The sequence below is a fragment of the Anomaloglossus baeobatrachus genome, chromosome 5, assembly GCF_048569485.1.
Source record: "Anomaloglossus baeobatrachus isolate aAnoBae1 chromosome 5, aAnoBae1.hap1, whole genome shotgun sequence".
Lineage (NCBI taxonomy): Eukaryota > Metazoa > Chordata > Amphibia > Anura > Aromobatidae > Anomaloglossus > Anomaloglossus baeobatrachus.
In genome coordinates this window covers 552,109,558-552,132,789 of record NC_134357.1, presented here as the reverse complement: position 1 = coordinate 552,132,789, position 23,232 = coordinate 552,109,558, and the positions used below count along the sequence as shown (strand labels likewise).

At 46.2% G+C, this 23,232-nt stretch overlaps 1 protein-coding gene across 1 annotated transcript in view; it reads left to right on the top strand.

The window, feature by feature from the left end:
• Positions 1-16,843, top strand: part of LOC142312971 (uncharacterized) — an 80,550-nt gene extending 63,707 nt beyond the window's left edge. The window contains exon 5 of the mRNA XM_075351960.1: positions 15,566-16,843. Coding sequence (XP_075208075.1) covers positions 15,566-16,570 — 1,005 coding nt within the window. The 3' untranslated portion in view covers positions 16,571-16,843. The remainder of the gene's footprint in view (positions 1-15,565) is intronic.
• The last annotated feature ends 6,389 nt before the right edge of the window (positions 16,844-23,232 follow it).

Below are 23,232 nucleotides of genomic sequence, written 5' to 3'. Positions count from 1 at the left end.
CCCAGGGATAGGGGGTACTCCGATCCGGGCCAAGGGGTCACTTCTATAGGTGGCGTGACCCGGTCTGTGATCCCAGGCTCCACAACAAAAAGGGGATGATGCCGCTTTCGGTGGGGGAGTTAAGTAGGTGCACGGCCGGAGCCACGCTTGAGTTCGTGACGCCACCCACAGGATGTGGTGAAGGTGTAGACACCACCGCTGCAGTTACGGGGCACCCGGGGGAAATGGTAGTGCAGCAAGATGTTAACCCCTCCGTGGGCAGGGATGATGGACCCTGGGACCCGTTGTGGATAGCTGGGCGGTGCAGGGCGATGTGCGTGGCCAGAGGGCACTGTTGTATTCACTGTTATTGACACACACAAGTCACTGATAAACCAAGTTGATGGTGGTTGGTGCCCGCAGCCGGCTGCGGTTGGGTCCCCCACCCGGATGGTGGTCTCTGCCTTTCTCCTGCACTCTGTTGTGTAGATGTAGACTGCCTGCGCTTCAGCGACGGGAGTCCACTCCCCGGCTGTATATATGTCGGGAGAGCCCGTTTGCCCGCAGATGCTGGCCCGTGGGATCTCTCTGCCTGTGCGGTGGCTTTCTATCCCCCTCGGTGGGCTGTTGTCTTCAGTCGGGACTTGGGTGGGAAAGGACCTATAGTCCAGACCGCAATCAGTGAATTAACTGAGTCCAGTGTATTCTGGACCTCGTTTCAGGGTCTGAGTACCCCCCTGTGTGCTCCAGTTTGAGTCGGTTCCCCGGGTCGGTACCGGCGGGCCACTACCTTGTCCCAGTCCACCACAGTTCCACCGAGACGTCTTCCCGGCTCCTGCAGGCAGAGACCTCCGCTTGTCTCCTAGCCAAGGTGTTCGGGCTATTACCCTCACACCTGTCAGTCCGTCACAGGCCTGTCCTACAGGCCTGACCTCCTCCACTGAACTCTCAAACTGAACCGCTCACAACTGAACTGACTACTCAACTCAACTGACGTGTTTTCCTGCCTCAGGCCCTCAGAACTCCTCAGTGGACGTGGATAACCGCCTGGCTCCGCCCCCCTGGTGTGTCCATCAAGCACCGAGGGAGGTGACTAGGTTTTTGGTGTTTGGCTGATGACTCCTTTTTAGGGGACAGGTGTTATGCGGAGGTCTACCTGTGACTGAAGATTAGGAAAGAAAGGAATGGGCCCAGCACCAATTCAATAAAATATAAAAAAATTCTTTTATTGGTATCCAGTTAAAATAATGTCGGGGAACTCACTGTACAAAAATATGTATAGCAGGTGAAACTTTACGTGTTTCGGACGAGAAAATTATGTAAAATCAGAAGAGTCCTTAGTCATAAGTTACCTGCTAGAGGGCCTGGAAGGGAATATAACTATGATTCAAGGGTGGAGAATCCAACCCCGGGGGGGGGGGGGGGGAGAGGGGGAGTGTCTTGCACACCACTGCAGGAGGATGCAATCAGGGAGGGCAAAGAGGGTTAGGAAAATAACATGAAAAATTGAGAAGAAAAAAAAAAAAAGAAAAAAATATAAATAAATAAAAAATAATTTATATGATATAAAAACACAAAAAATATTATTGAAATTCATATCAACAGTAGATGCCCCAAAGGAGTCATTTATATAAGTACAATGTCACAAAAAAATCTCAAGTCTCATAAACTGAAGTGCCATTGATTATACAGTTAGGTCCAGAAATATTTGGACAGTGACACAAGTTTTGTTATTTTAGCTGTTTACAAAAACATGTTCAGAAATACAATTATATATATATAATATGGGCTGAAAGTGCACACTCCCAGCTGCAATATGAGAGTTTTCACATCCAAATCGGAGAAAGGGTCTAGGAATCATAGCTCTGTAATGCATAGCCTCCTCTTTTTCAAGGGACCAAAAGTAATTGGACAAGGGACTCTAAGGGCTGCAATTAACTCTGAAGGCGTCTCCCTCGTTAACCTGTAATCAATGAAGTAGTTATAAGGTCTGGGGTTGATTACAGGTGTGTGGTTTTGCATTGGGAAGCTGTTGCTGTGACCAGACAACATGCGGTCTAAGAAACTCTCAATTGAGGTGAAGCAGAACATCCTGAGGCTGAAAAAAAAAGAAAAAATCCATCAGAGAGATAGCAGACATGCTTGGAGTAGCAAAATCAACAGTCGGGTACATTCTGAGAAAAAAGGAATTGACTGGTGAGCTTGGGAACTCAAAAAGGCCTGGGCGTCCACGGATGACAACAGTGGTGGATGATCGCCGCATACTTTCTTTGGTGAAGAAGAACCCGTTCACAACATCAACTGAAGTCCAGAACACTCTCAGTGAAGTAGGTGTATCTGTCTCTAAGTCAACAGTAAAGAGAAGACTCCATGAAAGTAAATACAAAGGGTTCACATCTAGATGCAAACCATTCATCAATTCCAAAAATAGACAGGCCAGAGTTAAATTTGCTGAAAAACACCTCATGAAGCCAGCTCAGTTCTGGAAAAGTATTCTATGGACAGATGAGACCAAGATCAACCTGTACCAGAATGATGGGAAGAAAAAAGTTTGGAGAAGAAAGGGAACGGCACATGATCCAAGGCACACCACATCCTCTGTAAAACATGGTGGAGGCAACGTTATGGCATGGGCATGCATGGCTTTCAATGGCACTGGGTCACTTGTGTTTATTGATGACATAACAGCAGACAAGAGTAGCCGGATGAATTCTGAAGTGTACCGGAATATACTTTCAGCCCAGATTCAGCCAAATGCCGCAAAGTTGATCGGACGGCGCTTCATAGTACAGATGGACAATGACCCCAAGCATACAGCCAAAGCTACCCAGGAGTTCATGAGTGCAAAAAAGTGGAACATTCTGCAATGGCCAAGTCAATCACCAGATCTTAACCCAATTGAGCATGCATTTCACTTGCTCAAATCCAGACTTAAGACTGAAAGACCCACAAACAAGCAAGACCTGAAGGCTGCGGCTGTAAAGGCCTGGCAAAGCATTAAGAAGGAGGAAACCCAGCGTTTGGTGATGTCCATGGGTTCCAGACTTAAGGCAGTGATTGCCTCCAAAGGATTCGCAACAAAATATTGAAAATAAAAATATTTTGTTTGGGTTTGGTTTATTTGTCCAATTACTTTTGACCTCCTAAAATGTGGAGTGTTTGTAAAGAAATGTGTACAATTCCTACAATTTCTATCAGATATTTTTGTTCAAACCTTCAAATTAAACGTTACAATCTGCACTTGAATTCTGTTGTAGAGGTTTTATTTCAAATCCAATGTGGTGGCATGCAGAGCCCAACTCGCGAAAATTGTGTCACTGTCCAAATATTTCTGGACCTAACTGTATGTCAAAACCCAAAATAGGAATTGTTCATTATAGCTGGTTGATTAATGAAATCCATAAATGTTTGTTCCTATGAAAGCATATGTGAGGATATATCCTAAGTATAAAGCCGAGACAATAGCTCAATGCATTCAACAAATGTTGCTGCATGGAAAAAAAAAAAAAACAAAAAAAAAAAACACAAACCAGGAATAGTTCATTATAGCTGGTCGATTAATGAAATCCATTAATGTTTGTTCCCATGGAAGCATATGTGAGGATATATCATAAGTATAAAGGCGAGGCAATAGCTCAATGCATTCAACAAATGCTGCTGCATGGAAAAAAAACAAAAAACGACCAACACATAACATGCACTTCTTAAAATATGTACCGTAAATCGCTTGACGCTTGACGAGGGGCTGAAGGATATTATCCACCTAGTCTTTCTTCTCAATTTTTCATGTTATTTTCCTAACCCTCTTTGCCCTCCCTGATTGCATTCTCCTGCGGTGGTGTGCGAGACACTCCCCCCCACTCCCCCCCCTGGGGTTGGATTCTCCACCCTTGAATCATAGTTATATTCCCTTCCAGGCCCTCTAGCAGGTAACTTATGACTAAGGACTCTTCTGATTTTAGATAATTTTCTCGTCCGAAACGCGTAAAGTTTCACCTGCTATACATATTTTTGTACATGAGTTCCCCGACATTATTTTAACTGGATACCAATAAAAGAAATTTTTTTATATTTTATTGAATTGGTGCTGAGCCCATTCCTTTCTTTCCTAATCTTCTGTTACACGCACCGGTATGGACTGACCGGCAGGCCTCGTGCACCTTGGAGGGGAGTACTGACTCTAATAACAGGTGAGCTGGATTCACTACCTGTGACTACCTGGCTAGTCCAGGGCGTCACAGAAACATAAGATAACACGTCAAGACTGGGCCAAGAAATATCTTAAGACTGGTCTTCCAAAGGTTTTATGGACTGATGAAATGAAAGTGACTCTTGATAGGCCAGATGGATGGGCCAGAGGCTGGATCAGTAAAGGGCAGAGAGCTCCACTCTGACTCAGACACCAGCAAGGTGGAGATGGGGTACTGGTATGGGCTGGTATCATCAAAGATGAACTTGTGGGACCTTTTTAGGTTGAGGATGGAGTGAAGCTCAACTCCCAGATCTACTGCCAGTTACTGGAAGACAACTTCTTCAAGCAGTGGTACAGGAAGAAGTCGGAATCATTTAAGAAAAAACATGATTTTCAAGAAGGACAGTGCTCCATCAAATTCATCCAACTACTCCACAGCGTGGCTGTCGAGTACAGGTCTAAAAGATGAAAAAATAATGACGAGGCCCCCTTGTTCACCTGATCTGAACCCTATAGAGAACCTGTGAGATCTACAGGGAGGGAAAACAGTACACCTCTCGGAACAGTGTCTGGAAGGCTGTGGTGGCTGCTGCATGCAATGTTGATCGTAAAAAAATCAAGCAACTGACAGAATCTGTGAATTGTAGGCTGTTGAGTGTCCTCATAAATAAAGGTGGCTATATCGGTCACTAATTTTTTGGGGTTTTGTTTTGCATGTGAGAAATGTTTATTTCAAAATTTTGTGCAATTATATTGGTTTACCTGGTGAAAATAAACAAGTGAGATTGGAATATATTTGGTTTTCATTAAGTTGCCTAATAATTCTGCACAGTAATAGTTACCTGCACAAACAGATATCCTCCTAAGATAGCCAAATCTAAAATAAAACCCACTCCAACTCCCCAAAATATTAAGCTTTAATATTTATGAGTCTTTTGGGTTGATTGAGAACATAGTTGTTGATCAATAAGAAAAAAGACTTGGTCTGCACCTAGACTTTGGAGAACCCCTTGACAAGAATATCACAGGCAGTGTTGCCGGAGGTGGTTACCACAGGGAGAGTGTTTTGGGCTGCTGTCCAGATACGATGAGAAATGGAGCGTTAGGGGAGGACTCACATGATTATTATAGGAGAACTCCGCTTATGGTAGAAGCTTGATCCAATCGCTGTGGTGTTCATAGACAAAGTGCCACAGGAAATTTGTCAAAACAGATGTGAATTGTATGCTTCTATCTGACAATGTGGAGAGTAAAGCCGTGCAGGCAGAAGATGTGCTGAATTAAGTGTTTGGTGTACATAGTAGCAAAAGGAAGACTAGACAACGGAGTGAAGTGGGCCATTTTAAAGAACCTGTTTACTACTACCCAGATGACGAAGCAACCAGAGGACACCAGCGGGTCATTGATGAAGTTCATAGATATGTATTGCCAAGGAGCGGACGACACAGGTAGAGACTGTAGTCGCCCAGCCGGAAGGATCTTAGGGGTCTTATTACAGGCACACGACAGACAGGCTGAGGCAAACTCTGACATCTTTTCAGAGCATTAGCCACCAGTTGTGCTTCGAGATAAGCAGAGTTATCTTCTTCTGACTGGAGTGACTGGCCAGCTTAGAGGAGTGACCCCACTGCAACACACACTTCCTGTCCGCCTCTGCCATAATTTGTTTTTCTGGGTGATACCAGAGACACGCTTACTGGAGCTATGGTTAGCATCTTCAGGGGCTGAATAATGTGTTGGCTCTATCTCCTGGCTACTTGACAGAAAAGACCTGGCGAGTGCATCCGCCTTGACGTCTTTTTGGCTGGCTGGAAATGTAGAATAAAGTCAAAATCAGTAAAGAACACGTGGCAGATTCAGCCTTTGAGCCAACTGTAGGTATGCCAAGTTGTTGTGGTTAGAGTAGATGACAACAGAGAGCACTGCTCCTGGCAGTAGGTATCTGTCACGCTAGGTATGGGGAAATACTGGGCAAATGACAAAAGGTGAGCGGAGCAAGGAGGGGAACCCTTTCTCTAGGAAGGGGAAGATGGTGACTCCTGATAAAAATGTTCCTCTGGCCCCTGGCTGCCCTAAAGTCCCTAGATAGGTTTCACACCTATGTGCTGAGCAGGATACCTAGACCCTGGATGACCCTGAAATGGACCCTAGGAAGTGACCAGACAGATGGAATGAGCACTAGTCAACCTCACTAAGTGCTAAAGAACGTAAAGCAAAAACAAAGACGAGAACACAAACGGACAACTTACCTCTAGGATGACTTTGGGAGAAGTACAGCAACAAGCTTGACAGCATAGGAGTAGTTCTATAACCGGCAACAAACCAAGGTGAAATGCAAGTATACATAGACACAGGGAGTGGGGATAAGGATTAGCAGTTGAATTGCCAAGGTGTCCACAGGGTCCTAAAGGAGAAAGTGTTAACCCTGACAGAGAAGATACATGGAACTCCATTCACATCAGGGAAGAAAGAATGAAATATCAAGGAGCAACATGTGTAGCAAAACGCAGCGACCTTCTGCAGTCGAACAGTAGAGGGTTGTCTGTCAACCATGAAAGTTTTGTCATACCTCCAGAGCTATCTTCATCGCCAACAATTCTCAGTCATCAATTGACTAGTTGCACTCGGGAGCAGAGAAGGCCTTGGAGAAGAAGTAGCACATTACCCTCTTACCGGAAGCAGACTTATGCAAGAGAATAATACTGGCCCCAGAGGACAAAGAATCCTTTTCCAAGAAGAACTGTTTGTTAATCTCCGAAGTATGCAGCATTGGAGCCGATAAGAATGCCTGCTTGACGGCGATGAATGCACTCCGCTTCAGAAATCCACATCTTAGGATTTGCCCCCTTGCGAGTCAGGGCCATGATAAGGAGAATCTGGGACAATTATTGCGGAATGAATTAGCGGTAATAATTGGTGAAACCCTGGAACCGCTGAATCACATTCACTCCGTCAGGACAAAGCCACACTTCAGAACCGCTGACGCCTTCTCTAGATCCATCTTAAAACCGGTGTCAGATTATATAGCCCAGGAAAAAAAATGAAGTGCATTCAGAAAGGTACTTCTTGAATTTATCGTATAAACTATTCTCCCTCAAGCTCTGTAGAACCTGGCCAACATTCCTCCTGTACATTGTCAGATTGGAAGAGATTACAGGAATGTCATCCAGATACACCACTGCGCATGAGTAGAGCAGGTCTCAGAAGATATGGTTCACAAATTCCTGGAAAACTGCCGGAGCATTGCTGAGCCCAAATGGCATTAACCAATACTCATAGTAGCTGTCATGGGTATTAAAGGCAGCCTTCCCTTTGTCTGCTGACCATATACGGACAAAGTTGTATGCACCACGGAGGTTGAGCTTAGAGAAGATTCTGGAACCTTGGAGACAGTTGAACAATTCTGGTATAAGCAGCAGTGGATTCTTATTCTTTACCTTGATTTGGTTGAGACCTCTATAATTTATACAGGAATGCAGGGAACCATCCTTTTTCTTTACAAAGAAGCACCCGTTCTGGCTGATAAAGAGGATTTCTGCATAAATTCCCTTGCCAGATTTTCCTTGATTTACTCTGGCATTTCTTCGGTTTCTGCCTGGGACAGAGGGTAGACATGGCCACAGGGACGTGAGAAACCAGGAAGTATGTTGATAGCGCTATCATGTGGCCTTTGTGGAGGTAGAGTCTCAGCCTCCTTCTTGTCAAAGATGTCAGCGTAAGCCCAGCAAGCGGATGGCAGACCTAGAAGATTTGAGGGCATCACTGATCATCAGGCAGAAGCGACTGGAATGAGACATTTTTCCTGACAGGGCTGCCCCCATCTGAGTGGATCTCCAGTCGATGACAGACTTGTTAATCTGAAGACACGGCAGACCCAGTAGCAGAGGGTGTGAAGGCCCTGCAAATTCATGCAAGGTGACCTCCATTGAGTGCAGCATTTCCACCCAGAGCTCAACTTGCTCGGTGACAAACAGGATAGCCTTCGACAGATGTTTTCCATCCACGGATGAAACTGGTATAGGAGCTTGAAGTCATGGCTTGTTGAATGAAGTTCCAGCAGTACCAGAGTCAAGATAGGCCAACTCAGTCAATCGAGTGCTGCCACATGATACGGACGCAGATATGGATAAGGACAGAGAGGACTTGCTCTCCCCTAGGGTCCCTAGGCTTGGAAGTTTACAAGCTTCAAAAGATGGAAACGTATACAGCTGGTTGCAACCTTTCACAGGATAAGGCTTTGCCAGGTTCACACGATCTACCTCCATGCGCTTAGAGGAAGCAGCAGCAACTGCGTATCACAACATGATGGGTCTCTGTAAGTTAGGAGCCAGCGGCAGTGATCTCTCACAGTTCGCCTCTCTAGAGCGTTCTTGGAACCTGATATTGATGCAGATAGCCAAAGATACCAATTTACACAGTGAAGATGGTACAATACGGCTGGCCAATTCGTCCTTGTTTCTTCTGGACAAATCCTCCCAGAATGAAGCTACCAGTGCCACATTATTCCAGTCTAGTTTGGAGGACAAGGTGGGGAAACCAATGGCATAGTGGCCTATGTTGAGAATTCCGTGGCAAAATTTAAGGAGCGAAGATGCTGCCAAGGAAACTCAACCAGATTCTTCGATTTATCTTGCAGAAAGTTCCCTCGAAGGTTTGCAGGTCCAAGACAAACTAGATAGTAAGTTACCACTGTATGTGGAATAAAGATTTCTGACACCACAAAAGTTGGTATAACACAATAGCAAATAGGTGTATAATACAGAAAAAGACTTAAATATAACTTTTAATAGATTTATGTAAAATGACCTAGGTCCATTCTCTAAAAAGACACACTAAACGAACATTACACAATGGACCACCAAGCTCAAATGGGTCCAAGTGTATTGTGAGGTAGCACGGTCGGCTGCGCAGCAGAAGACACGGGATCCAGGCATTAAGGTTCACAGCACATGGTTTTAATCCAAACAAAAGTCCACAACAATATACATGTGCCTCTCCAGCAGAGAGCTCAGGGAGTTCTGTTCACTCCCCCACACCCGGCACACCTGCCCTTGTTCCTGTTTCCATTTAACCCTTCCTTCAGCCTGTAGGGAAACAGCATTAACCCTAGAGTGGATTTACTTTCTATCATGGAGTGAGCACAACCGGGGCGAGACATACCGGCCGTCATAGATAACCCCGGTCACAGTCTCACATACCCCCCCCCCCTCAGTTCAAGCGTGCGGGGTTGAACTCCCGCCATCAAACACGGGCCGCGGGACAAGGCATCGGCGTTGCCCTGCAACCCACCGGCCCTATGTTCAACCGTAAACCGGAAGTTCTGCAGAGAAAGGAACCACCGGGTAACCCGGGCATTCCGTTCCTTGGCGGACCTCATCCAGACCAATGGAGAGTGGTCCGTCACCAAGCGAAACTGCCGTCCCAGCAGGTAGTAGCGTAGGGACTCCAAGGCCCACTTGATCGCCAGGCACTCCTTCTCCACTACGCTATAATTCCGCTCGGGAGGGGTGAGCTTCCTACTCAAGAAGGTGACGGGGTGTTCCTCCCCCTGAACCACCTGAGACAGCACTGCCCCCAGGCCGACCTCTGAGGCGTCAGTCTGTACTATGAACCCCTTCCGGAAATCAGGGTGTACAAGAACGGGCTGTCCGCACAGGACCTCCTTCAGGGCCCGGAAGGAGTCCTTGGCCTGCGGAGTCCAGCGCACCATGACGGACTTCTTGCCTTTGAGAAGGTCCGTCAAGGGGGCTGATAGTCCCGCAAAATCCTTTACAAACCTCCTGTAGTACCCCACGATACCCAGGAAGGCCCTAACCTGCTTCGTGGTCAGGGGTCTAGGCCACTTCTGGATCGCCTCAACTTTGTTAATTTGAGGCTTAATCACTCCTTGGCCTATCACGTAGCCCAAGTAGCGGGCTTCCGTGAGTCCCAATGCACATTTCTTGGGATTGGCTGTCAATCCGGCTGTTCGAAGCGCGTCCACCACCACTTGTACCTGTTCCAAGTTGGTCTGCCAATCGGAGCTGTAAATAATGATGTCATCCAGGTACGCTGATGCATCCGCCTGGTGGGGTTCCAGCACTAAGTCCATCAACCTCTGGAACGTGGCCGGAGCGCCATGTAACCCAAAAGGCAAGACAACATAGTGGAAGAGACCCTCCGGCGTAACAAAAGCGGTTTTCTCCTTGGCGGACTCAGTCAGTGGCACCTGCCAGTACCCCTTGGTCAGGTCGAGCGTGGTGAAATATCGCGCCTGTCCCAGCCTATCAATCAGCTCATCCACCCGGGGCATGGGGTAGAGATCGAACTTGGATATTTCGTTCAATCTCCTAAAGTCATTGCAGAACCTTAAGGAGCCATCGGGTTTTGGTATTAGGACAATCGGACTAGCCCATTCACTCCGGGATTTTTCGATGACCCCCAGGCGTAACATTGTCTTTACTTCCTCCGATATGGCTTGTCGTCGAGCCTCCGGTACCCGGTATGACTTCAGGCGTACCTTCAGGTGGGGCTCGGTGACAATATCATGTCGTATCAGACTGGTCCTACCGGGCAGCTCGGAGAAGACATCGGGGTTCTGCTGAACCAACCGTCTGGCCTCTCGCCTCTGAGTCTTGGTGAGGGCTTCTCCAATCCTTACTTCCGGTTCGTCCTCTCCGGAGGTCGCTGGAGCCGGATGTGAACGACCCGAAGAGGAGGGAGGTGGGGAAAAAACAGCCATCAGGCTTTCCCGTTCCTGCCAAGGTTTTAATAGGTTGACATGCTATATTTGTTCAGGTTTCCGCCTACCGGGCTGCAATACTTTATAGTTAACCACCCCGACTCTTTCCTTTATCTCGTAGGGGCCTTGCCACTGAGCCAGGAATTTACTCTCCGCCGTGGGGATTAATACCAACACCCGATCCCCGGGTTTAAAGGTCCGCACGGTGGCTTGTCTATTGTAGCGGCCGCTTTGCGCGGCCTGAGCCTCCTGTAAATGCTCCTTCACAATTGGCATGACCGCGCTTATGCGGTTCTGCATACCCAAAATGTGTTCAATCACACTTTTATGGGGGGTGGGCTCTTGCTCCCATGTTTCCTTTGCCAGGTCCAACAATCCCCGGGGATGTCGCCCGTATAACAATTCAAAAGGCGAAAACCCCGTGGATGCCTGTGGCACCTCTCGTATGGCAAACATCAAATAGGGAAGCATCATATCCCAGTCTTTCCCGTCTTTTGAAATCACCCTTTTGAGCATGGTTTTCAGGGTTTTATTGAAACGCTCGACTAAACCGTCCGTTTGAGGATGATACACAGACGTACGCAACTGCTTGATCTGGAGTAGCCGGCATAGCTCTTTGGTCACTTTAGACATGAACGGGGTCCCCTGATCCGTAAGGATCTCCTTGGGCAACCCCACCCGGCAGAACACAGCAAACAACTCCCGAGCTATAAGCTTTGCTGCAGTATGTCTGAGAGGTATCGGCTCGGGATATCGGGTGGCATAGTCAACGATCACTAGGATGTGTTGGTGCCCTCGAGCGGACTTTACGAGGGGCCCCACCAGATCCATCCCTATCCGTTCAAAAGGGACTTCTATAATGGGTAACGGTACCAACGGACTGCGAAAATGGGTCAGGGGTGCGGTAAGCTGACACTCCGGGCAGGTTTCGCAGAACCGTTTTACCTCCCCAAAGACCCCGGGCCAATAGAACCTTTGCAATATTCGCTCCTGCGTTTTCTTGACCCCTAGGTGGCCACTCATCAGGTGTTTATGAGCCAAGTCGAGGACCCGCCGGCGATGCGGCTGGGGCACCACCAACTGTTCTACCCCCACGCCCCGTATTTCATCTACCCGGTAGAGTAAATCTTGCTTAAGAGCGAAATGGGGGTACCTTACCTGGGCACCGGGCAGCTGTGCCACCCCGTCAACTACTGTCACCCGACTCCGGGCATGTATTAACGTAGGGTCCTGGAGTTGGGCTGTCCCAAACGTATCCGGGGACGCCTCCAACTCCGGGATGGGCTCGACCATCTCAGCCTCTCCTGCCAATACCTCTAGGGGTGACCTATCGGGTTCACACTCTGTCCCTATCATGGTGACCCCTACGGCAGGCATCCCGGATTCAGGATTGTAGGGCTCAGGTCCCGGACTGACCAATATCTGAGGGGACTTAGGGGGTCCCCTCCATAAAGTCCAGAAATAGGGCAGATCCCTTCCTAGGATCACGTCATAAGGAAGAGTGTTAAGAAGTCCCACCTCATGTTGCACCTGACCGCAAGGTGCTGTGATGGTGACAATCCCCGTGGGATAGTCTCGGCGGTCCCCATGTATGCAAACCACCCCCACGGTACGTCCTGTGGCCTTTACTTTAGCCCTCAAGGTGGATCGCACAAGGGTCACTAAGCTTCCGGAATCCAACAATCCTGTAACCGGACATCCATTCACCTGTATTTGGCACAAGTGGGGCTCCGTCTCTGGGGAGACCAGGTCAGCGGTACACACCACCTGAGCATACATTGAACCCCGCCGGGTTACCCCACAATCCATGGGCTCCGTGGTGAGTGGACACTGGGCTTCCATATGTCCCACCCGCTGGCACCGCCAGCATCTAATGGGGACGGAAACCCCCTTGACGGGTTGTCGTTTAGGGTACAGAACCTTCCGGACCTCAGGAATGGCGGCCGCGGCCTCAGACGGGACGGTAGGGGACTCCTGCACCGTTGTCAGCGGTGGGTCCTTGGCCCTAGGCTTGGAGGGGCCGGACCGACGGGCGGTACGCAAAGTCTCAGTGTCCCGTATCAAGTCCTGCGTAGCCACATGCCGCTCTACCAGGGACACTAATTGGTCCAGGGTACTCGGGTCACCCTGTCCTACCCACCGTTGAACGGTGACGGGTAAAGTGCGCACAAAATGATCCACTACTACCCTTTCCACCATTTGCGCCGGGCTCAGAGTGTCAGGCTGCAACCACTTTTTTACAAGATGCAACAAGTCATAGGCCTGGGAGCGTACGGGTTTGGCTTCCTCATAGAACCACTGATTTACCACCCAGTTAGCGTCATTGGGTACCCAGGGCTGGCACACACACATACACACAAGTCTGCCACTGACACTGCAGACTGGGCGTGTGCGTAGGGGGCACGTCTTGTCAGGATGGACCCTAATCCCTCACCGTACCGAGACACAGCTTGTACCCAGATACGAATACCTGGTACCGGCGCTTGCCCTAAATTGAGATTCACACAAACATACATACACAGGTCTGCCACAAACACTGCAGACTAAAATGGCTCTGGATACATACAAAGGTCTGCCACAAACACTGCAGACTAAAGTGGCGCTGGAACCCACTCACTCTGACAGCCGGGAATGCAGCCTTTGCTGTCAGCATGCATAATGATGCTTGCACCCCGATGGGCGGAGCTACAGACCTTTTATAGCCACCACCCTGGCCCAGACCACATGGCATGTGGTAATGGCGTCGGCTGCAGCCATACAGGGGCTGCCACATCATTGCTGAAGTCCTGATGACCAATCAGTGGCTGCCACTTCATCGCTGATGTCACTGATGACCAATCAGTGGCCGTCTTGTCATCAATGACATCACGCACATGCTCAGTGTGGCTGCATGAGCACTTAGGCTCAGGATGGTACAAAACTCTAGCCACCTGATGCCTCAAGCGACGGCCAGATGGTGCTGCAGAGATAACAGACCCCAATGTGGGAGTCAATGACGGGACTAGACCGGTTCGAAGCACAACAGAACCCCGAACCGTAACAGTGTCTTTTTAGAAAATGGACGTAGGTCATTATACATAAATCTATTAAAAGTTATATTTTAAGTCTTTTTTCTGTATTATACACCTATTTGCTATTGTGTTAGGTCCAACACAAGAAGCTCAATTCTTTACTATAATGGATTGATCTAAGCAAGTGACTCACTGGTCATTTCATCATAAAGGCCACCTTACACCGGTCCAAAGTGAATAAAAGTTCAAAGTACATGGAGCACTGATTTATGAACCTCCTTTCATTGCTTGGGGTCGCCGTCAGATCGCAGAAGAGCAGACAGATGAGGACCAAAGCTTAGAGCCAAATCTGCTTCCTGGGTGGCGACTACAGCTGGGAAAGGATCGAGTGGAGACTTTGGTGTGAAGGCTTGCAAGCAGGTGTCCACTGACTGCAAGTAGATCAGGATCTAGTCTTGTTTCCATTGACTAACAATCTCTTGCTGCAAAATGAGGAGTTCTGGAGCCAGTGGGCCCCATGGCCTGAGTAAGCTGTTATGCTTGCGGGTGAGAGCGGGAGTGGGCCATCTCAACCAGGAGGCGCATAACTAATCGGCTACCTAAGATTCACTAGAGGCTTTGTGAGGATAGGCTTATGCTAGAAGGTACAGTAGATGCCAGTGACTACTCCAGGAAGTCCTGGTACTGTAACAGCTGACCCCATGGGTCAGTGATTGGATACTGACAGTTACTGATGTAGTCATGTGTAGATTTGATGGCTGGCTTAAGCAGGTGCAATGGATACAGCTGATATGACAGGTGCAGCAGATATGGCAGGTAAAGCTGGTATAGATAGATAGATAGATGCAGCAGGTACGTAGGCACAGCTGGTTTAGATAGATGCAGCAGGTTTCCTGGGCACAGCAGATACCATAATACAGACACATCTTCGCACACACAGCATAAGACGCAGAAAATGGAACAGGAACTGACAATTAGCAACACTTCTAAACTATGATGCCCAGGCACCTCCCATAAAGGGAGGATGCCTTAAATACCAAGTGCCTTTTAGCCATAAGTTGAGAGGCACTTCCGGATTAGGGTACTCTGGACGTTTAAGAATAGGTGCACGGATGCGTTAACCACACTCCCAGGAGACCTGCATGGCATGCGCAGGTCCTGGAAGATGGCGGCTTGGACCTGGGCCATGGAAGCCACCGTTGGGCAGCTAGGAAGTTAAGTATGTGGGGACGCTGGTAACAATGTTACAAGCTATATTATAAATTAGATCCTTCAATTAGTACAGCTAGTTTATATATATATAATTAAAAATAATTTTTATTCTTGACAGATGACTGTACCAGGAGATTAGAGGCACCGCTGACATCTTCAATTTTTAAATCAGATGATCTTGGTATCACACAAGATATAACTGAAGTGAAGGCCTCTATTCTAGATCTACCATCATCCCTTCACAGCAAAGATCTATCATCTGATTCTTTTAAACAAGTCCAATCTTCTGATTTATTGACTATGAAGAAAAATAAACGTCACAAAAGAGGCATTAAAAATCAAAGTGCTCTTACAGCAAAGAATCCGTTTTCAACTTCAGAATATGAAAAAATCCATAAAAAAATTCACACAGGGGAGGAAAGATTTTCTTCAGAGTCTGTAATGATCCAGAGCACTCACACAGGAGAGAAGCCCTATTCATGTTCAGAATGTGGGAAATGTTTTAACCGAAAATCAGATCTTCTCAGACACCAGAGAACTCACACAGGGGAGAAGCCTTTTTCATGTTCAGAATGTCGGAGATGTTTTGTACGTAAATCAAGTCTTGTTATACATCAGAGAATTCACACAGGGGAGAAACCCTTTTCATGTTCAGAATGCGGGAAATGTTTTTCAAATAAATCAAATATTGTTAAACATCAGAGAACTCACACAGGGGAGAAGCCATATTCATGTTCAGAATGTGGGAAATGTTTTACAGACCAATCACTTCTTGCTAAACACAAAAGAATTCACACAGGGGAGAAACCCTTTTCATGTTCAGAATGTGGGAAATGTTTTTCAGATAAATCAAATATTGTTAAACATCAGAGAACTCACACAGGGGAGAAGCCATATTCATGTTCAGAATGTGGGAAATGTTTTACAGATCAATCAGATCTTGCTAGACACAAAAGAATTCATACAGGGGAGAAAAGATTTCCTTCAGAGTCTGTTATGTTCCAGAGAACTCACACAGGGGAGAAGCCTTTTTCGTGTTCAGAATGTAGGAGATGTTTTGTAGGTAAATCAAAAATGGTTATTCATCAGAGAATTCATACAGGGGTGAAGCCTTTTTCATGTTCAGAATGTGGGAGATGTTTTGTACGTAAATCAAGTCTTGTTATACATCAGAGAATTCACACAGGTCAGAAACCCTTTTCATGTTCAGAATGCGGGAAATGTTTTTCAAATAAATCAAATATTGTTAAACATCAGAGAACTCACACAGGAGAAAAGCCATATTCATGTTCAGAATGTTTGAAATGTTTTACAGATCAATCAAATCTTGCTAAACACAAAAGAATTCACACAGGGGAGAAACCCTTTTCATGTTCAGAATGCGGGAAATTTTTTTCAAATAAATCAAGGATTGTTAAACATCAGAGAACTCACACAGGGAAGAAGCCATATTAATGTTCAGAATGTGGGAAATGTTTTACAAATCAATCAAAACACCAAAGAATTCATACAGGAGAGAAACCCTTGTTGTGCTCAGAATGAGGGCAATATTTTACACACAAATGGCATCATTTTGAACCTCACAAAACTCACAAGGGTTGAAGCCATTATCATACCTAGAAGGTGAGAAATGTTTTAGTTGAAAATTATAATTTGTTGAACGCTAAGAAAAATTCACATCGGGAGAAATCATATATAGTCCTGGTCATCATTACTGGCACGCATGAAGCTTAAAGGGAACCTGTCATCAGAAATTTGGCTTTCAACCTAAAAGTTTCCCCCTCTGCAGCTCCTGGGCTGCATTCTAGTAAGGTTTCTATACTTTTTGTGCCCCCTTTTAAACCAAAATAAATACTTTATAAAACTGTACCTTTCGGTTTGAAAATCTTGTAAATTATCCATGGGGGCGGGCCGTGTGGCGTCAGTTGCTGTATCTTACGCCGTCCCCCATGCTCCAAATCATCCCTCAGAACTCCGCCCACTGCGCCCGAGGTCCCGTGCACGCCGAGACACCTGGTGACGTGGTCGCAAGCACGAGAGTATGGGCGGCGCTGTGATTGCATCGCAAGTGCCCGCCCATACTCTCGTGCCCGCCCTTTCCCCACTGCCTCCAGCGTTCTGCGCCGGCCCGACGTCACCTCCTTCCCATCGTACCCTGCAGCAGGAAATAGATGGGAGGAGTGGAGCAGGCCACAACAGGAGAAGCGGAGGATCTGAGCGACGTACAGAGGGGAGAGTGCGCCCACGAGAGTATGGGCGGGCACTTGCGATGCAATCACAGCGCCGCCCATACTCTTGTGCCTGCGACCACGTCATCAGGTGTCCTGGCGTGCACGGGACCTCGGGCGCAGTGGGCGGCATCCTGAGGGATGATTTGGAGCATGGGGGACGGCGTAAGATACAGCAACGGACGTCACACGGCCCGCCCCCATGGATAATTTACAAGATTTTCAAACCAAAAGGTACAGTTTTATAAAGTATTTATTTTGGTTTAAAAGGGGGCACAAAAAGTATAGAAACCTTACTAGAATGCAGCCCAGGAGCTGCAGAGGGGGAAACATTTAGGTTGAAAGCCAAATTTCGGATGACAGGTTCCCTTTAAGTGCATAATGTGGAATATCCTGAAAAAATTAATGAAGTGACAAAACTTTTATGTATAGACCATAATGTTAAATACAAAAGAGAAAATTATAAACCACAATTAAAAAACAATGGGAAGGAAAAATCAAGAAACCTAAAGCTGCAGTGACACTGGTATTGGCACCCTTTACATTAAATTAGTATGGAAACAAATTTTGACTCACCTGTGGTGTATCATAAAAATGAGAATCACCTGTGATTGTCAGTGCCTATATGACATGAATTAGCCAATGAATGATGACTTCAGTATTTAAAAAAAAACACATCATAGGCCCTGTTACTTTATCACGATTGTAAAAACAAAGGAGCTGCCTGAGGACATCAGAACTGGTATTAGCAAACACAAGATTTCCGAAGGGTATAAGGCCATCTGCAAAGACCTTGGTATCCCAGTTTCAGCAGTGTGCAATGTTATTAAGAAGTTTGTCAAGCATGGAACCATCAAAAGCCTCCCAGGACTTGGAGAAAATAGGAAAATTTACAAGAGATGTCTTCTAAGGTTGGTGCGAATGGTGGAAAAACCACCATGCAAAACATTCAAAGACCTTAAGACCAACCTGAAACAGTCTGGGATAATGGTTTCAACAAGTACTATATGCCACACACTAAAACAAGCAGAGGTTTATCGGCAAAGGCCAATGTAGAAATCATTGCTTAAGTAAAAAACATAAAGGAAAGACTGATCTTTGCCAAAGAGTATATAGACAAACTACACTCCTTCTGGGAAAATGTTCTTTGGACAGATGGTAAAAAATACACCAATGAAGCTTTTAAGGAAAATAACACCTTACAAACTGCTAAGCACAGTCAAGGATCCATAATGCTGTGGGGTTGCCTTGTTGCGTCTGGTACTGAAGGCCTTGACCCTATCACAAGTCATGAAATCAGAGAATTGTCAAGAGATTTTAGAGGAAAACGTCCTACCCAGTGTAAGAAAACTTGAGTCCTCCAGCAAGACAATGACCAAAAAGCACACATCCAAAAGTACACAGGAATGTGTGAAAAAGAAAAAATAGTCTGTTTTAAAATGGCCAACAATGAGTCCTGACCTCAATCCCAATCTTTGGAGTGAGCTGAAATCTGCCATTGGGACAAAGAACCCTATAAACATTCAAGAGCTTAACCAAAATACAAAGGAAGAGTGGGAGAACATACCAGCAGAGAACTGCAAGAAGCTTATAGATGGCTACAAGAAACGTTAGGCTCATCAATGTCAAAGGGTGTGCAGCCAAGTATTAATTAGGGGTGCAGCCAAGTATTAATTAGGGGCTTTTATTGTTGCACATGCTGTTTATTCTGTTTCTTCTTTGAAATTGCAACATGTAAGTGACAAACAATGTGTTATTGTTGTATTACTTTGGACCACTAATTAAAAAATTCTGAGGATATAACTTTGGTACATTTCCATTTATTTCTGAAGATATTGTACAGTGTATGAAAAAAATGAAAAGGTGCTAATAATATGGCAAACTGAAAAAGAAAACACCACTAAAGAGACAAAGTAAAGGCAAGAAAGTAGAGAAGAAAGGGAAAGTACGTTAGAAGTTACATTAGATTATAATATATACAATTACTAATAGACATCTGTTTTCTAAGAATCAAATAATAAGCAATATTCCATGTGCATTAAGCATTTCACATTATATATTTATATATTCACTATATGGACAAGAGTATTACAACCCTCCCCCCAAAATACCCAACATCCGTCCTCCCTGTTCTTCTTAACTCCAAATCTCAGCGATCTGCCATTCATTACAGTTATGCGGGCGTCACACAATACGATCTATCGTGATCGTACCCGCCCCCGTCGTTTGTGCGTCATGGGCAATTAGTTGCTTGTGTCGCACAAAGTCGTTAAACCCCCATCACACGCACTTACCTGCTGAGCGACGTCGCTGTGGGCGACGAACATCCACTTCCTGAAGGGGAAGGGACGTTCAGCGTCACAGCGACGTCACACAGAGGCCGGCCAATAGAAGCGGAGGGGCGGAGATGAGCGGGACGTAAACATCCCGCCCACCTCCTTCCTTCAGCATTGCTGGCGGCTGCAGGTAAGCTGTGTTCATCGTTCCCGGGGTGTCACACGGAGCGATGTGTGCTACCCCGGGAACGATGAAAAACAGGACGTACGATTTTTTAGAAAATGAGCGTCGTGTCAGCGATGAACGAGAAGGTGAGTATTTCTGCTCGTTCATCGCTGTCACACGCTACGATATATCAAGCGAAGCCGGATGTGCGTCACTTACGACGTGACCCCACCGACATATCGCACGATATATCGTCTCCTGTGACGCCCACATTACTTTAAGCGCACAATCTCCATGTTTGAACAATGTCTGTAACTTCTCTATACTACAATAATAAACATGTTCATATTACAAATTACTATTTCCATCTACGATCCATTCCTTCTTCGTGGGAACATGTGCTGTGATCGAGTTTTATAAAATCACTTTCCGCAATGTTTAGTAGTTTTTTCATCATCATTGGGAACTGACTCCCCTCTCTATTCCCCAATACACATTTTATAGGTCCTATGGGAACTTTGATTTTAGTTCAAATCGAAGTTTATTATTGTCAATATTGTATAACATGACAAAGATTATGTAATTACTCAATATAACAACAATGCTCTAAATGTAAATGAAAATCAATTTAGATAATGCAGTATTGTCGTAATAATCACAACAACTAAGTAATGAAATAGGTTACCGCTAAGAACCGCGGTTAACTTCAAAAGAAAAGAAAAAAAATTTAGATCAGCAGAAAAAGAAAAAAAACCAAACATATACAAAGAAAAAGCATAGGAAGGGAAGGGGGATACACTTGACATGAGAGGCAAGTTCAGAGGGATAGATTGAATTCAAAAGGGAAAACCACGAAGAGAGTCAGAAGGGGGAAAACGCTTCTCGTCGAACCCAGGAGGCTCCCTCCCCAATACGGCAGTGCCATAGATATCTCAACTCAGTCATCACCAGCTAACCAGGTATCCCGGTTCGGGGAGTCCATAAAAAGGATCCAAGGGGATCAAGAATCAAGGACCTTACCCAAAGTATCAGTGGTCTGTCTCACCAGTTTCTCCATTCGGAATATGTCGTTCATCTCTGTCAGCAGGTCCGCTCTGGATAGGACTTGGGTTTGCTTCCAAAATCTGGGAATCAGCCGCCTCGCTGCCGCTAAGACGTGACGGAACAAACCCCTTTTAAACTGTGAAATTGAAAGATTGCAGAGTGACAGAAGAGCAAACTCAGGAGAAGGGGTGATCCTATATGTCGAGATCAGGTTAATAAGGATAAATGCTGCCCTCCAAAAAGCTTTAATATGTTCACTGGTCCACCATATGTGTATGTACGAACCTCTTGTAAGCATCTCCAGCAGGTGTCTGGGGTTGAGGGGAACATCACATGAACAGCCGATGGGCACCTATACCATCTGTATAAAATCTTGTACCTCCTCTCCTGTGTCAGAGAGCACATGGAAGACATCTGCGTGAAGAGCAAGATCTTAGCTCTATCTTCCTGAAGCAGAGGTCTACCCAGGTCGGCCTCCCATCTTGAGAAGAAATTGGGATGGTCCACCCGAGCAGTCCGACCCTCCAGGAAGATCTTGTATAATAGGGAAACAGTGTGTTCTGGAGGGTCCTTCCTGACGCAGAGAGTTTCCATGGGTGTGAGCAGCCTAAAGATGTTCTCTGGAGGTGACAGCAAGCGCATATAACTCTGTAGTTGCCTATAAAAGAACCACGTACCCGGAGGTAGTCCGGAGCCCTGGAAGAACTTACTAAACGGGATGATTGAGCAGAAGTCCGATATCACTGAGGATTCCGATCTATGTTTATTCAGGAAAGTGGTTCTATTAAGTCCCACTGGGAAGAATGGGTTATCATAGACTGGGAGGAGGGGACCGGGCACTGAAGAAATACCTAAGGTCCTAGATCCTTGTCTCACAAAACTGGCTATATTTTTTACCATAAAGGAGGGCGCCGCCTGGGAGTTCGAGGGGCCAGACCGCGACCAAATGAAGGCAAGGGGACAGTACTCAGAAGCGTCATACTCCACATCCACCCATCTCTTCCTGCCTCTATGATGAAACAGGTCTAATGGACATGTTCCCAGGGAGGACAAAGTATAAAGGCGGAAGTCCGACTCCCCCTGTATTCCGCGAGCTGCTCAGCAACTGGAAGGAGAGTCGCGGTCGCCTAGAGGCCCAGACAAAGTGACTGATCACTTTCTTGAGACGTGGAAAAAAAGGAGGCTGTTAGATATAGAGGAAGGGTTGGGAAAAAATATAATAAACGAGGCAAAAGATCCATTTTAATCACATTTATCCGACCAAACCAAGACAGGTGGAGTTTGTTCCACCTCTCAAGGTCCCGCTCGGCTGAGATCAGAGCTGGGGCGAAGTTCAAGGAGTAAACGCTTGTCACGTCTGGGGAGATTTTGATTCCGAGATAGGTGAGAGATACTGGTTGCCATTTAAAGGGGAAGGACGTCTGTAGGCGGGTAGCAAGATGTTGGGGCAAGTTTGTTTACAATCTCTGATTTATGTGAGTTTATTTTAAAATTACTTAAATGTCCGTATTCGCGTAACTCTAACAAGATATTAGGGAGGCTAGTTAATGGGGAGGTTACGTACAAGAGAAGATTGAGTTCTTCATGGGGATTCCTTTAATTGAGGGATTGTTTCTTATGGCTGTTGCTAAAAATTCCATACAGATGACATAAAGCAAGGGCGAAAGTGAGCAACCCTGTCGTGTTCCATTATTGATCTGAAAAGGGGGAGACAGTGTACCATTTAGTTTAACCTGAGCTGTAGGGGAGTCATAAGGAGCACAGACCCTATTTAACATCACGTCTTGAAGCCCAATATGGCGGAGAACCTGGAACAGGAATCCCCAGTGCACCCTGTCAAACGCTTTTTCAGCATCTATTGACAGGATGCACATGAGGGAGGCCAGCCCTCCCGCCCTTTCTATCAGGGACACCGTTTTAACGACATTGTCCCTAGCCTCACTACCCATAACAAAGCCCACCTGATCAGGATGAATCACTGTTGGAAGAAGCGCCCACAGTCTATTGGCTATCAACTTAGAGAACAGCTTAATGTCCCTATTTATGAGGGAGATTGGACGGTAACTGCTAAAAATCGAGGGGTCCTTTCCGGGTTTTAAAATGATGAGTAAAGAGCTGTGGAGAAGAAGTGCAATAGGGTTTTACCCCAATAACACAGGGGGTAAAGACAGGGAGCAGTTATACTCACCAAATGAAGTTGTGAAAGTCACAACTACTATATAGGCATGGAAAACTGGGATCACGGCAGCAGCAACCCAAACGGCAGATAACAGAAAACAATAGAAGAAAATCGGGTTTTAGATCCCCGCCAATGACCACTTCTCAGGTATTCAGATTAATGGATCTTTTATTTTGCACAGATCTACGCATTTCTGGAGTCTCAGCTCCCTTCCTCAGGACCAT